This window comes from Nymphaea colorata, chromosome 12 (genome assembly GCF_008831285.2).
Source record: "Nymphaea colorata isolate Beijing-Zhang1983 chromosome 12, ASM883128v2, whole genome shotgun sequence".
In the NCBI taxonomy this organism is placed as follows: Eukaryota; Viridiplantae; Streptophyta; class Magnoliopsida; order Nymphaeales; family Nymphaeaceae; genus Nymphaea; species Nymphaea colorata.
The window spans coordinates 19,912,158-19,926,505 of record NC_045149.1 but is presented as its reverse complement, the minus strand read 5'-3'; the positions used below and the strand labels follow the sequence as shown (position 1 = coordinate 19,926,505).

At 39.4% G+C, this 14,348-nt stretch overlaps 2 protein-coding genes across 2 annotated transcripts; both read left to right on the top strand.

Annotated features, from left to right (window-relative positions):
* Window positions 1–1,298: 1,298 nt before the first annotated feature.
* On the top strand, window positions 1,299–5,421 carry LOC116265485 (uncharacterized). The gene is made up of 3 exons (XM_031646097.2): window positions 1,299–1,830; window positions 3,159–3,233; window positions 4,219–5,421. The coding sequence occupies exons 1-3, from the start codon at window positions 1,762–1,764 to the stop codon at window positions 5,419–5,421; spliced, it is 1,347 nt and encodes a 448-aa protein (XP_031501957.1). The 5' UTR covers window positions 1,299–1,761.
* LOC116265484 (uncharacterized) lies at window positions 5,389–13,013 on the top strand. The gene is made up of 10 exons (XM_031646096.2): window positions 5,389–5,876; window positions 7,131–7,216; window positions 7,324–8,423; window positions 8,561–8,722; window positions 8,817–9,515; window positions 9,599–9,698; window positions 9,808–10,038; window positions 10,161–10,285; window positions 10,443–10,948; window positions 11,642–13,013. Exons 1-10 carry the CDS (start codon window positions 5,526–5,528, stop codon window positions 12,638–12,640), a joined length of 4,359 nt encoding a protein of 1,452 aa, XP_031501956.1. The 5' UTR covers window positions 5,389–5,525; the 3' UTR covers window positions 12,641–13,013.
* The last annotated feature ends 1,335 nt before the right edge of the window (window positions 13,014–14,348 follow it).

Genomic DNA, 14,348 nt, shown 5'->3' with positions numbered 1-14,348 from the left:
CGTTTTATATGGTCATTTCTTCCCTCCAACAGCTTGCTGCCACGTGGAATATGTTTTCATCTTCAATTTTTTTTATACGAAAAATAGAGAAAAGAAAAATATTACCAACTTCACTTTGGTTTAATATGAAATATTGATTTTTGAAGGTGGAGTTTTATAAACAATGTACCTTACTCAGTAATGTTTGGGGAAACTGGGTACCGGAATAGAATTAGCGAATAGTAAGCGGTTTTCCATGAAATTCTGAAAATTACGATCTCTTGATAGACTCGGCTTAAATTCGATAGATTTGAATCAAGATCCGTTCCCCATAATTCTGGATCTGCTCTCAATATCAGGTTGCCACGTTTCATACTTTTTAATATTTTAGATATTTTCCTTATTTTGTCGCCTTCCTTTTGCAAAAATACAAAATAGTAAATCTTTTTGTTGATCGACAAATCTGGACCCGACTCATCAAATATTCGGAATTCTAAGCGGTACATCTTTTTTTTCCTATTCCTATTCAATTTCATTTAATTTTTGTTCAAAATAGCTTTGGGCTTTACATCTCTTCTTTACTATTCCTGTCAATCATCTCTATATCATTTAATTTTTTTTTTTTGCCTATTCAACTTCATTTGTATATTATTTAATTTTATTAAAGAGAAACTACACACGCCAAGACGCCTATATATACTTATAATGAGGATACCACAAACTAGAAACCAATATTGGTTTCTCCCTATTCAATGTCTTTTCATTAGGACTATTTCAGGACTTGGGTGAAGAATAGAATAGGATACTTGTCGGCTAAGCATTGTGCATATAAGATGCTCATAGGAATCGAACCAATGATTATGATTTCACTGATTCACCAGTCCCGGCCAACTATACCACAACTCTTTTGGGTGAAAAATAAGATACCCATCAGCGTTAAGGGCTAAGAGAAATAATGACCACAATAATTAAATTGACGATTGAAATAACCAATTAAGTGACCTTCCTCTCCTCTGGGGCACATAATAGATGTCAGTAGATAAAAATAAATAATTTATCACTTTTTAGCATTGATTTGGGATGCGGTGGTGGATGTGAAAAATAGAGAGATATAACACTGTCTAAAGAATAAAAGATAAAATTAAAGGTAGAAACTCTGATTATACGGTGTTTATCTCGTTGGTTAAAAAGCCCAAAAAGGCGGGGGGAAGGGTATACATGTCCAAATGAGCGTATACATACGGATTCGAAGCGGTCGTCTCCTAAGCCGTCCTAAAATGAAATAGCTAAAATTAATCCGTCTTCATTACCACCGGCTTCAACTCTCTCTCTCTCTCTCAACCAGAAACAGAGAAGCAGAAAGTCCCCATTGCAGAGGAATCACCCCTCCCCCCTCCCCCATTCTAGGACCTTCATCTCTTCTCCCCTTTCCCTCTTTGCTTTCTTCAGAATCCCCGAATCTCCTTTTCTCTTCTCCTTCTCGGTGGAATTCGCAGACCCCGAAATTTCCCTTCCAATCTCCCCTAATTGCGCCCGTTGAGGGCCCCCCTTCTTGGCTACTGTTGCTTGACGTCGTTCGCGAACTTGAAAACCCTAGAATTCTCCGCTCTCGCGTGCCAGAATCCGTTGCTTTCGGCCGCTCGATTGCTCCCCTGAATCTCCTGTCCTCGGCCGTCGTTCGATCTCTCGCCGTTTTGCCTGCAATTCGATGCGGGTGCTTGCCCAAGAGGATTGGGAGGAGACGCTGACCTAATCGCGTTTCTCGGTTCTCGATGGTCTCGAATGGCAGGGCAGAAGCATCGGACCTTGGAAGAGTTGTACAGAGCTACCACGAAGATCGCAAAACCGAAGGTGAATTTTTTATGAAGTGTTAGGTGTATTTATATTGTTTTAATTGAATTTATATAAGAAAAATTTTAGTTTTCTTGTTGGGTGATGTTTGAGTCGTTGGTTCATTTTTCTGGGATTGTGTTTACGATGATTGCCGTTGCTTAATTTTCTGTCGCTTAATTGGTCGAGGACATGATTGTTGTTGGCGTCTCCGATCTTTCTTGTGATCATATTCAGTTGCTGTGTTTTATTTTTTTTTTTTTGGTTCGATTATCACACAAAACTGGGTCTTTTATTTTTTGTTTTCCTTCCTTTTGCATCGGTGATTTGGGTTGTTTCTCGCATTCATACTTCGGCAGTTGTAAAGTTAATTTAGAATAATCTATTGATCGCAAGTGGAACATAACACGCTTTCGTGATGAAGCCATTCATAGATGTAACGGAAGAGGTATTGACCTTTCCGTTGTGTAATTTTCTTTCATATGAAAACATACTTAGCTTTGCGTCCTTTGGGAACTGAAGATTACATGTCGGCTACTAGCTCATGACTTCAAAACTTCCGTGGCGTTAAAACTTATGCCGACTTCGTCTCTTGACATTCTTAACTTCTCGGTCTGGGATATTCCTACTTCTTATTCTTTAACGATTTTATGGCAAAGCAGTGATTATGTCTATAGTATTCAGGATTCTATGTCCAAAAATTGGGTGAAATCATCCCCTGTCTGCAAAAAAGAGAAGGTTTCTAGTTGTCCAGAACATTCTATTCTGTATGGCAAAATATTGTCGCCTCTGTGTCAAAACAAGGTTATATTTTATTCTGAACTACAGCATTGAAATTTGGTTTTCCTTCTTGGAGCTGACGAAGGGGGAAGACATCCTTATATCATCGAGTGATGAGACAAGCTAGTTCTCCCGGAATATTCTACTAATTCAGGATCTTGCTATGAATTTTAGAAGATGGAGAATTTTCAATGTTTTGTGGTGTTCTTTGTAATTCTGGAAGTTGGTTTCGGATGTGTACGAAGGCTTAAGTTTGGCCTGCAACATGCGAGTGTTCATTTGCACTTCCTATCTCTAGCCGACATGGAAAGACCATGGATTAGGCCAGATATCTCATTATTATTCACGAGATTTTATGTTCTTTCATCTATCTTTCTTATTGAATTTTGGATTGATGTATTTTGAATAATTTAGTCTTGGTTTTTTAATGTCTCTATATTTCATTTTTTTAACATAACAGATTTAACTTGTAATTATCAGCTAATTATTATGTTGATCTTTAATTTCATGTTGATCTTTAATTTCATTAATGAAAAAAATATTCACTACGTATCTTTTCTTCCTTTCAGGATACTCCAGTGTTGCAGGGTATTTATCGCATCCAAGGACCAGAAGATGAGTTAGAGCTTACTACCGGAAGTAAGGTGAGGTGTCTTGCTCATTAGATGTTGTCGCATTCATCTCTAACCTTCGCATCACATCCTAGGTATATAATCTGGTTTCTGAGGAACTGACATTGTTTTGAGTTTATTAGTTGTACTTGTGGTTTAAAGGCTTTGCTGTTGTAATACCTGCATCATGCTGGGGTAGTAATCTTGGCTATAACCTATCTGATATATATGCTCTTGCAGATGTGCTATGGCATTCCTGGCTGCTAGTTTTCTGAATTGTTCTTTATATCTAAATTCTGCCTTCTTTTTATGCTGTCTTTTGGGTTATGGAAAGCATACAACTGTAAAATCTGTCTTAGAACTGCTGGAATTTTTTTATTTTCAGTTTGTCCTTGAAACCAACTCAAATAGCTAAACCAAAAGAATCTCGTTAAGGTGGAATCTCCACCTGCTTTTCATTTTCGTATGATTAACCTTTTTAGTATTAATTTGTGTTAGTGTTTTGATTAGATCAGCTTTGTTGAATATATATGTTACTTGTTTTATCACCTTAGTTCTTCATGACTTAGTGTTTCAAAACTAAATATGTCCTGATTATTGTGTTTACCTGGAAGCTAGTTTTCTGAAAACAAATGTTTGATGCTTTTAAGAGGTTGCATTCTCTATTCCGATTTTCTTGTTTGGTCTTCCATTTAAGCAGCACATTGCAATATAAAATTAGATTACATAATTAAAACAGAGAAATGTATGTTTAACTCTTGTGATTGTGAGGATTGCATGCTTTCTTATGGACTGCTAGGGGTGGTGTCCCTAATAAGTGGTTGGTGTCACATCTATTTATCCTTTGGAACCATAATTCTGCTTACTTCTGTTGTATATATTGTCCTACGATGTGTCTTAGAGATTCATTATCTGCCAATGCCTTTCAGCTTTATCATCTAAAGTTGTTCTAATGAGAGATTATTTTAAACTTATAAATGTTGAGGACTTGAAATTACTCAATGATTTGCATTTGCAGGAAGCACCTTCAGTTGGTAAAATAATTCCATATGAGGATGTTCATTTGAGAACTGAACTTGGAATTCCTGGAGCATGTGTAGCACCATGTTCATCCTGTACAGGTAGCCCTTATCCAACTGCATCCGATGTCGAGTTAAGAACTGAGGACGAGATGACAGATGAAAGTGGTGAGAGAAAGGTGGTCAAGCAGGCTTCTCCTGATGATGCTGAACCACATCTTCTGAGGAGCAGCATGTGTGATGATCAACCACAAACAAGCGATACGAGTAACTTCATTAGTGCTTGTTCAAGCCATGACTCCTTTTCGGAAAATGTGAATAGCCAAGGGATTCGAAGAATGTGTGATACTTCAAGTGCCTTCCTGTGTGATGGGAGTAAGCTACTGACATCTGAGGAACAAGTTGACGATAATCATACTGGTGGTTGTTCAAAAAGTGGGTTGCATGATGGGCTTCATACTGTGTGTGAGTTAGTTAATGGCGGTCGACATGATGACTCCTCATGTTATGCAGGGAAAATGGAAATTCACTCTACTTCCACCCCAGATCCTGGTCATAAAAGAAATAGCACGTATGAATCTCTTGGAGATTCACATAAACAAGCCACTAACAAGTCTTCGAGGCAGCTATCATGTGTGGATACTGACAAGGCTAGTAAAGACACTCAAACCTTGACAAAGGTCCAATGCGGGGGAACCAGTGGGAAGGATCAATCCCTTTCTGACACCACCTCTGCACAATCTAATGTTACATCTCATACATTGACTGGAACAGCATCTTCTAAGTGTCCTGAAGAAGTACTAAACAGTGATGATAACCTATCACATCTATCTGAGGGTGGGGCACTGAAGACTCTTCCTTGTGATCATCATGTTGAATCAAAGATATCTGGGACAAGTAATTCTAAGGATGGTGTACCCATGGAGAAAAGGACTGGCTCATCAATGGTTTCCACAAGTGTCATATCAAAATCTTCTGATGGTTCTGATGGAATGGATTTATTATGCTCATCAACTAACAGTTCTCATGTTGAATTGCTTGAAGTCAATATTTCCAGGAAGCAAGAAACTGATGGAAGTTTGTCTGATAGTTTTCTGAATAAGAGTTTGGCTATGGGTCATGTGGAAACAGGCTCAAAATCCCTTTCCATAGAAGAGCCGGATATGGAAAACTCTTCAGAAAAAAATCAATATCTCAGTTGAGGAGCTCAGATGCAGCAATCCCTTCTGCCTGCAAGGAATTGGAGGATATTTTGAAGTTGGATAAAAAAGAAGAACCTACTGTATCTATTTTAGAATTGCAAGGGATGGCCATTGACACAAATGAGACCGAATTGGTCACCAAAGATTCATTGGACATGCTATTGGGATCAGATGGTACTCCAGTTACTGCTGTACAGAGAAGCTCACCCCTTGTTAGAGAGGCAAAGATCTACCCATACGTGGAAACTGAACATGGCAAGGCTCCTCTTCATGCAAGTATCACTGTTGCTGATTCTGAACAAAGTGATAATCCTTTGCCATTGTCGCAGCCTGCAGAGAAACCATTGGCTGCCAGTGGTCAATGTTTAAGGCACACTAACTCAGCTGATGCATCTGGGAGGCAAGAACCACAGTCTAAGAGTGAACATACTGAACCTGACCTGGATGAGACTGATGTAAGTAGCAATTTTCATGACTTCCAGTCAGGGTCAGTGCATCTTTTCCTTTTTTGGCAATCACTTTTAGTACGAGGATGTCTTTGTTTGATGATCACTAGTTTAAACTGGCTTTTAGCTGCTTGATGCTATTTCTCATGTACTTATCACATGTTTTTGTTAAGCAGCAAATGAAATCAAATTTATATAAAGGTCTTTTGTTGCATCTGTTCAATATCCAAATTGTGAAATGCACTAATCAGCTGTCAACCAGGAAATCTGCGCCCAGTTTTTCCTTGGTCTCGGCTTACACTTTTTTTTAGAGCTGGGAAAGGAAGGAGGGCGCTTGTTGTTGAGTTGGAGGTCATAAAAAGCCCATTCAAACTGACTAAAAGGATTGGCAAACCAAACATGAAAAAGACGTTCAGCTTAGTTAATATTGTCAGAGTTTTCTACCTTTGCAACTTTGAAACCGTAGCTTGTTTTGTGGATAAGCACATTTAAGGTAGCAGTATGCTTGTAGAAGCCAGCTTCTGTTATTTTCAGTATTAGAAACTTATGTACAGGCCATCTTAGTTAATGTTTGCTGATGTACTCTATTCTTACATGTGCTTGAAGCCTTGAGCTCATTTCATATTTCTGCAAGAAAGGGCCTAGCTCATGTGTTAACTAGCCACTCTTTAAGAGGAAAAAAAAAAAACCAATACTCATATATCCAACTTGATTATATTCACTAAATAAGTGGCTTCCAATTATTTATTAGAGAAAAGAATGAAATATTCACCTAGTAATTTTATTTGGTGATCACCAAAACCCTTAATTGCTTGATACTGTTTTTTAATCCATTTTTTGTTATGTGTCTGGTGTTCCTGTTTCAACATAATGGAGCTTCCACAGGTTCTGTGAGTCTCTCTTTATTGTCTTCTACAGGAAGGCAGACGGACTACTTTTCTTAATTTAAAATACAAGATAACATTTTTCTAAGGAGTAGGGAAGGAAGAGTAAATTTTAATCAGAGGTTTGCCAAGTTGCTTCCACCAGAATAAGTAGGTGTAGCCAGAGATCAAAAAGGGCTGCAATAATATTCCTTTTTCTGTATCTGTGCTGTAATCTTATTAGCATGGTTCATGATGACATGTGAGCATTCATTTACTTTCCTTGCAAGAATGTTGGACTAAACTAAATGGACTTATGAATTTCTAAATCGTGCCTTTCTTATTCTTTTCAAGTTTGGCAGGACAAGTTTTTGATCTTTTCCAATTGAATTTGGAACAGGTAAAAGTTTGTGATATTTGTGGTGATGCTGGTCGTGAAGAACAGCTTGCTGTTTGTAGCAGATGCAATGATGGTGCGGAGCATATGTAAGTTTTTTTTTCAACCTTTTAAGCTTTTATTTTTTGGTCCTGTTGGCTATTTGTGTTATTTTCTCCTTCTGATTGTTTGACACAACCTGCTGGTTCATCCACAGTTACTGCATGACAATAATGCTGGAAAAGGTTCCAGAAGGGGAATGGCTTTGTGAAGAATGTAAGTCTAAGGAGAATGAAAGCCAAAAATCTGATAATTCTGAAAGCTCCTTACCAGCTTCAAAGGTGTCAGGTACCAGTGAGAAGAATAAATTTCCCAAGAGCATCTCCATTCCAGAGTCTCCATCTAAATTGGAACCCAGATTATCGGATGTAGAGGCAAGGAAAGCAACTGAGCTTCTCACACCACCTCTAATTTCTGCCAAGAGGCACATGGATAGTTCAGAAGTCAGCATTCCCACCAAAAAACAAGCTATTGAGGCAGTAACAAGTGGATCATCACATTCATCCGGCCTCAATAGGAAAACATTGTTTTTGAGAGAGGGTTCCTTTAAGAACTTAGACACGAAAAAGGTCAAGCCTGCCCATCAAGTACCCTTAGCTGGTGGAAAGTCTTCAAACAATTCTGAAGAGGTTTGCTTGTCCACTACATCCAGCTCTAATTCAAGGATGCAATCTAGGTTGCATTCACCTCGTGGTAAGTTTGTATCACATGACAAAGGCTTTCAGTTCAGTAACAGTGGAAAGGTGTTGCCATATGGATCTTCTGATTCGGTTTCCAAGGCTGCTCTGTCATCCAAGGGTACAGAAGGTTTATCAAAAGTATTTAGTTCACAGGGCATGAAGCCAAAGCCAAAGCCAAAAATTAAACAAATTCTTGAAGAAGCTCCAAAGAAGCAGTCTGCTTCTGGTGATGGTAGGAAAGAAGGATTAATCAGAACAGTGAGTAAATCCGCATCATTTAAATCTACAACCGGCATAAGCAACTTGAATGTCGATAATCTGAAATCAGAATCTCAGAATCTATTATCTCCTAGAGACTTGAAAAGCTTGAAGCAATTCAAGGAAGGCTCCAATCTAATTGGAAGGCAGAATTCTCTTAAATTAGATCCTTCCATGAATGGTTCCATACCAGCAGTCAGTATTGGCAGTTCTGTTCTGAGGTCTGGCATAATGGTTCCTGAAGCTGATGCCAAAACAAGATTGTCCACCGATGTGTCACTAGCACCCAGGAAGGACATAGAGAAGAACCCACCCTCTGGTAAGTTTTTTCCCCTTCTTTTTTTCTTCTTTTTCTAAAGGTGAGAGCAAGGGTGCTTACTGTTCTCTTTTGTTAGTGTATTCCTTGTCACATTTTACAAGTCTATTGGACAATGTCTGTTTGTTTGAGCACTTCAGAAACTAGTAGCAGGAAGCTGGCATCATCACATCATGGCGAAAATGTGGCACCTTCAAGCAATCAATCTGATAAAAAGGTTGTCCTAGTTGAGGAGAAACCGAAGTTGAATGATGGGGCTTTTGATACATCATTGCGGGGACTGAAAAATACAATTAATTCCGGTACTGTGTGAACAAATCCTTGTCACATGCTTTGTACTGTTTGTGTGGCCATTGTTTGCTTTCTCTCAGCTCTCATTTTGTTGCTCTTCTGCAGCTGGAAATAGTGATGGGAGGAAGCTGTCAGCTGGTTATGAAACTGCTATTGGGTGCATCCAACGACAGATCCAGACACCTTCATCTTTGGATGGTACCTCAAGTATGTCCAGTCCTGTTGAACAGAAAGTAATAGAACAGAATCTTCATCAAGCATGTCTAGTGGATGATGGTCCTGTTAGTTCAATTATGCCTGACAAATCATGCTCAATTCCTCTTCATCCACTGCACCCTAGAGACTCCAGCAACCTAGAAGCACGATTCAAGGAACCTTCCTCTTTTGGTCGTTCCAGGAATTTTTCAACTCAGACTCGAAAAATCCGATGCTTCAAGTGTAGCGAACTTGGCCATATTGCACAATTCTGCCCAAACAAGGGTATTGATGCTGGTGTTGGTACTCACACACCTAATATAAGAGATTCTAGAGAACTGGCAGGCAAAAGCAAGTGGAATCATACTGTAGAGAATGTTTTGCCCCATAAAACTGGCAACCATGAGAATGGTAGACTGAGTATCTGCACAGATGATGTATCCCTGCCTCCAAATGCTGAGAATGATGAACTGGCTCCTAGAAGTTTAACACGGACAACAGGAGTAGCCTCTGATATTAGTTTGACTACAAGTTCAGTAAGTGGGAGTTTTTTGTCACTGGGGAAGATGATTGATGTTGAGGGGTTGATGAAGAGATCTTCTACTGATGGTAAATTGGCTTCTCTAGTTTGAAACAAACTTTCCTTATTTCCTTCATACTTATTTCGCTTGACCAACATCTTTTTCTTGCAGATGGGAACAAACCAGAAATGTTTTTGAGAGAACAGCCTTTTCTGCCTTCTACCAGTCTTACAGCAAGTTCAGCTATTCCACTCCATGATTTTACATGGCAGTATGTGGTGCTTTCTCTTTTCTTGATTGTTTCCAAATTTCATGTGGTTGGTTGTGTTTGCTCATGGCTAGTCATGTTGTTTTAACTGAACTGTGGCATATATATGCAGAGGTAGCTTTGAGGTTCAGAGAAGTGGGAAACTTCCTGATATTTGTGATGGTATTCAAGCACATTTGTCCACTTGTGCATCACCCAAAGTTCTTGAAGTAGCCAAGAAGTTCCCTCCTAAAGTGCAGTTGGAAGAAATATCTCGTTCAAGTTCATGGCCGATGCAATTTCAAGCTAAATGTCCAACAGAGGAAAATATTGCTCTCTATTTTTTTGCTAAAGATGCTCTGAGGTTTGTGTGTTAGATATCCTTTTCATTTTTAGCTTATGGGTCCATATGGTTCAATAATCCTCTGTAGTCTGAACTTTTATTGCCCATACTTATAGGTGTAATTTGTTTTTTTTGTGCTACAGTTATGAAAGGAACTACAAGAAGTTGTTGGGAAATATGCTAAGGAATGATTTGGCCCTGAAGGCTAATTTTAATGGAGTTGAACTTTTGATATTCACATCCAATCAGCTTCCTGATAAATCACAGCGTAATGTCCTTTCCACAATTGGTTCTACTGCAGCTCAGATTTAAGTTAGCTAATGTGTCTGATGAAACTTCATTTATTTCTGGTTATTGTCCTTGTGAAGAATGTTGAGATCATTGTTTAATTTTATGTAACAATATAATTGGACAATGTTTTGCAGGCTGGAACAGGTTACTTTTCCTCTGGGGTGTATTCCGGGAACAAAAAGTTGGTTGTGCAGATGCTGTCCCTGGTTCCCTGAGGAAGCCAGTGACAAATGTGGAATCTTTGTGTCAGGACCTTTCCTCGACTATGACTTCTGGAGCTTTAGTGTCAACATTGCCTCTCCATGACCAAATAGACAAGTACTTGCCTTCTTCAGAAGAAGGTTTTGGAGCTGTTAAGGCTACTGCATCAGAGAGACTGTCGTCATCACCCCCTCTACAGAGTGGTCACAAGAATGTTAACATCCAAAGAAATATGCCTCCAGGATCATATGAATCTAACCGGCCAGTTTCAGATGCTGTAGTACCACTGGAAGCACAATGTCCAGATGCAGCATTGGACATCAATCCTCCAAAAAATACCTTGCAGACAGACTGCCAAACCACTGCAAAACCATCATCTAGGTCTCCCCAGAGCAGTGGGGAAGGGCATGATTGTTTGAGAAGCAATGATACTTGTCCGGTACCTTTCTCCAACTTCAACTAATCTTTTCTATTTGATATTGCATCTTATCTGCAAAACTGAAGGCATATCTAACTTGTTCTCATGCATAGTGTCTTACATACTTTTGGCCTAATTTACTTTAAATGATCATCCTCACCGTAGATCATTCCATATGCTTCTGTTCTGGGCTTTGTCTGATACACTCTTTTGTTGCGCTCTGAGCTCATCTGCAACTTTAGCTTGTCACAGCCACAAATATTAGTCTTATGTTTCTCAGGAAGTTCTTTTCAGAAGTTTTCCGAAAATTTTATTAAAGATGTGAAAAATATAAAATTTTGTGAACTTATGATTTTTTTACTAATTTTCTTACAAAAGTATTGACTAACATTTGGAGTTTTAGACTAGATTTTGTATTTTTGAAAGAATCAGAACATGGAAAATGTATACTGAAGATACATATAAAAAAAGTAGAAAAGGAAAAAAATCACATGATTACCATGATTTATTTAATATGTATTTTAATGTCAATATCTTCCCGATAGAAAATGCTTTCCTCTCAATGAATCATGATATTTCAAATGAAATATCTGCCAATGTTTGTGACTGTCTTATGCTTAATTTGACGCTTGGTTGGGTTCATTAGTTTTCAAGTCCTTTCTTGCTTCCTACTGTAGCTCATATTATTATTATTATTATTTATTACACTTGTAGGGTGAAGCGTACATAGACTCTGGGAGCATGAAAGTGATGGAGCTACCTAACACCCAACGAAGTGAGATGCAAAATTTCCCCAATTGTGGGAGTAGTTTGCCAAAAGTTTCAAACACAAAACAAGTGTCTTCTGGATTTCCAAAAGATGCTAATCTCACTGTCTGCAATCATGACCAGAAGAAGTTGACAGAGGAGAAACAAGGCGATGGTTACAAAGCCAGTGGCAAATCTGCAGAAGCATGTAGCAGCAGCCAGAAAACGAATCATCCTCTGTTGATTGAATCTGTCGCAGACAAACAAGAGTTGCTTCCCATTAAGGGAGAAACTCATTCCTTGAATTTGAGGCCCCAGTGCAAGCGTCAACATTCCCTCTCTTCACAAAAATCATTTCTGGTTAATGAAACAAAGGTTGTAGCAAATGAAGAGCAGGACTACAAAAGATTGAAGACAGACAGTGGGCTGAACGTCGGTGATCATAGCACCTGTGCTCCTTCAGTGATTTATGATCTTAATTCAAGCTTTTCAGATTGTGAAGATACAAAATTAGATTGTTCTTTTGATGATAGACAGACTCTTAAGTTGTCTAGAACTGCTGAAAGAAGCTTTTTTTCAGTGGATTTTGGGCATGCTCGAGACTGTAAAGCAAGCAGCTCGAGTGCCTCTCCAGGATTTTCGAGTAGTGGTGATGGCTCAGGACCAGATATGCCTGATCTTGAACTTGCATTAGGTGCTGGGAGAAAAAAACCAAAGAAAGGATTGCTGCCGTTGTTTTGTCATGTATTTGACAAAAGCAGTGAGAACAACGCAGGAGCAAGAAAAGACAATGTCAGTGATGCTAGTGATGATGATGCTGCGTCCTGCCTCTCGCTATCACTTGCTTTCCCTGTGCCTGTAAAGGAGAGAACCCAAAAACCAGGCTCGACATTGGAAAAACTTCTGCCAGAGAGACATCATGTTAACACCTCGTTGCTGCTCTTTGGTGGCTGCAGAGATTCATGATTTTCTTTCAAATCCATGCATCTGGTCCTGTAAATTCTTACTGGTGTGGATATGCTTTGGGCACAGTTGGAGGCTCGCAGACACCTAGTAGGTTTTCTTTGTTCATGTCCACAGGAAATATACCCAACCTCCTTTTCTTTTCCTTTTTCTCTTTCTGTTTCTTTACCTTCTCAGTCTCAAGGACTGCAGAGTCGCGGCTTGTGTAGATAAGAGAAAAGAGCAAGCGAGGCATTCAGGAAATGGCATCTGTGAGTCCTGAACACCTCGCTTCTATGTTTTACATAATTCTCACCAGTGTAAAGAGGTATTATCTTGTCTGCTAGTTAACAGGATTATGTCTATGAAGATGTTTACTGCCCTCTTCCATGTGTTATCGATTTTTTGGTGCACGTATTATGTGATACTGTTTTCCTGGCGGAAGTGGTTAAGTTGACGCTTTATAAGGTTGGTATACTCCATGTAAGCTCTTATCTGAGATCGATGTCCCATGGGATCATATCATGGGCATGACTCGTGGATGTGTTCTTGGTTTTCTTTCTCGATAACTAGGAAATCATTCTGGTGGTGAAAGACTAACCCCATTGGTGTATGTAAGATCTCTAGGGTAATGAACCGTTGCTTAGTTGGTTACATAAGCTTTCAGCATCGAATTAACCGCATTCAAACACGTTCGCTCCAGTAGGTGTGGGCCTGTGGCCGCGTTTGGGACATACGCAGAACTCTCAGGCTCTTCTTGAATTAATTCTCTTGAATCACCGGTGGTCTATAAATGATATTTAATCTGTTCCTCATGCCAGCGACGTGGCAAATCTTTTCGTTTTCTAAAATGGTAGAGATTTTCGTTTCTAAAATGATAAGATAAATCACTTCTTCGATGGAAAACCACATGATGCTGGTATCCTATGGTTGCTTGCTTATTAAAAACTAAGGTCAAGGCCTTTTGAAGTCTGGACCCCAAGAACCTTCAGTTGACCAAGCACACAGATTGTCCTGGTGGCCGGGTCCAATCCCAATCGTTCTGACCCTTGTTTCCCCAAACTACTGTCTAGCGTTCATACCTCCTCCGTGATTTCCCGTCTATCATATCTCCATGACACGTTTAGAAGACGGGTTGTGCTTTGAGATAATTTTAGGCCAACCGTGCTTTAGCTTTTGATGTCATCCATGTTCATATCAAATGGTTCCAAGATTGCATAGGGGCCGTCCATATTAGGACCGTAGGGTTTGAGTTGGCAACGGTACAATCTTCTTGACTTGAAGAGCATCGGAGCAACTTGGACTTGCCTCTTCTTCCAGTAACTACAAGCTGGACAGTTGAGTTTCATGCGTTTTGTATCGGCTTATTCCAGGTGAGTGAAAGGGTTATCCCACCATCTGGGCAAGAGCCAAAGCGCTCCTTCCTTCCCCTTGCCCCTCAAATCCAGAACTGCATCGGTATTACGTGATGAGATTTCCTTGTGCTTCAACTTGCATGTAAAACCTAAATCCCTTATGGTACATGGGTATAACCCCCAACATGTTCGAACTAGATCTAGAGATCTACATCAGCTTACCCCAAGTCAGACGCCCCTCGAGACTTTGTGTCAGCTTATTAATTCCCATTTGTTTTGAATTATTTTCTAAACTGCTGTGTTGCACTAACTGGTCAAAATTTCTAGGCGAGCAGCTCATCGATTAGAAAAGGGCGGTTTAGGGAGAGAGGAGGTGA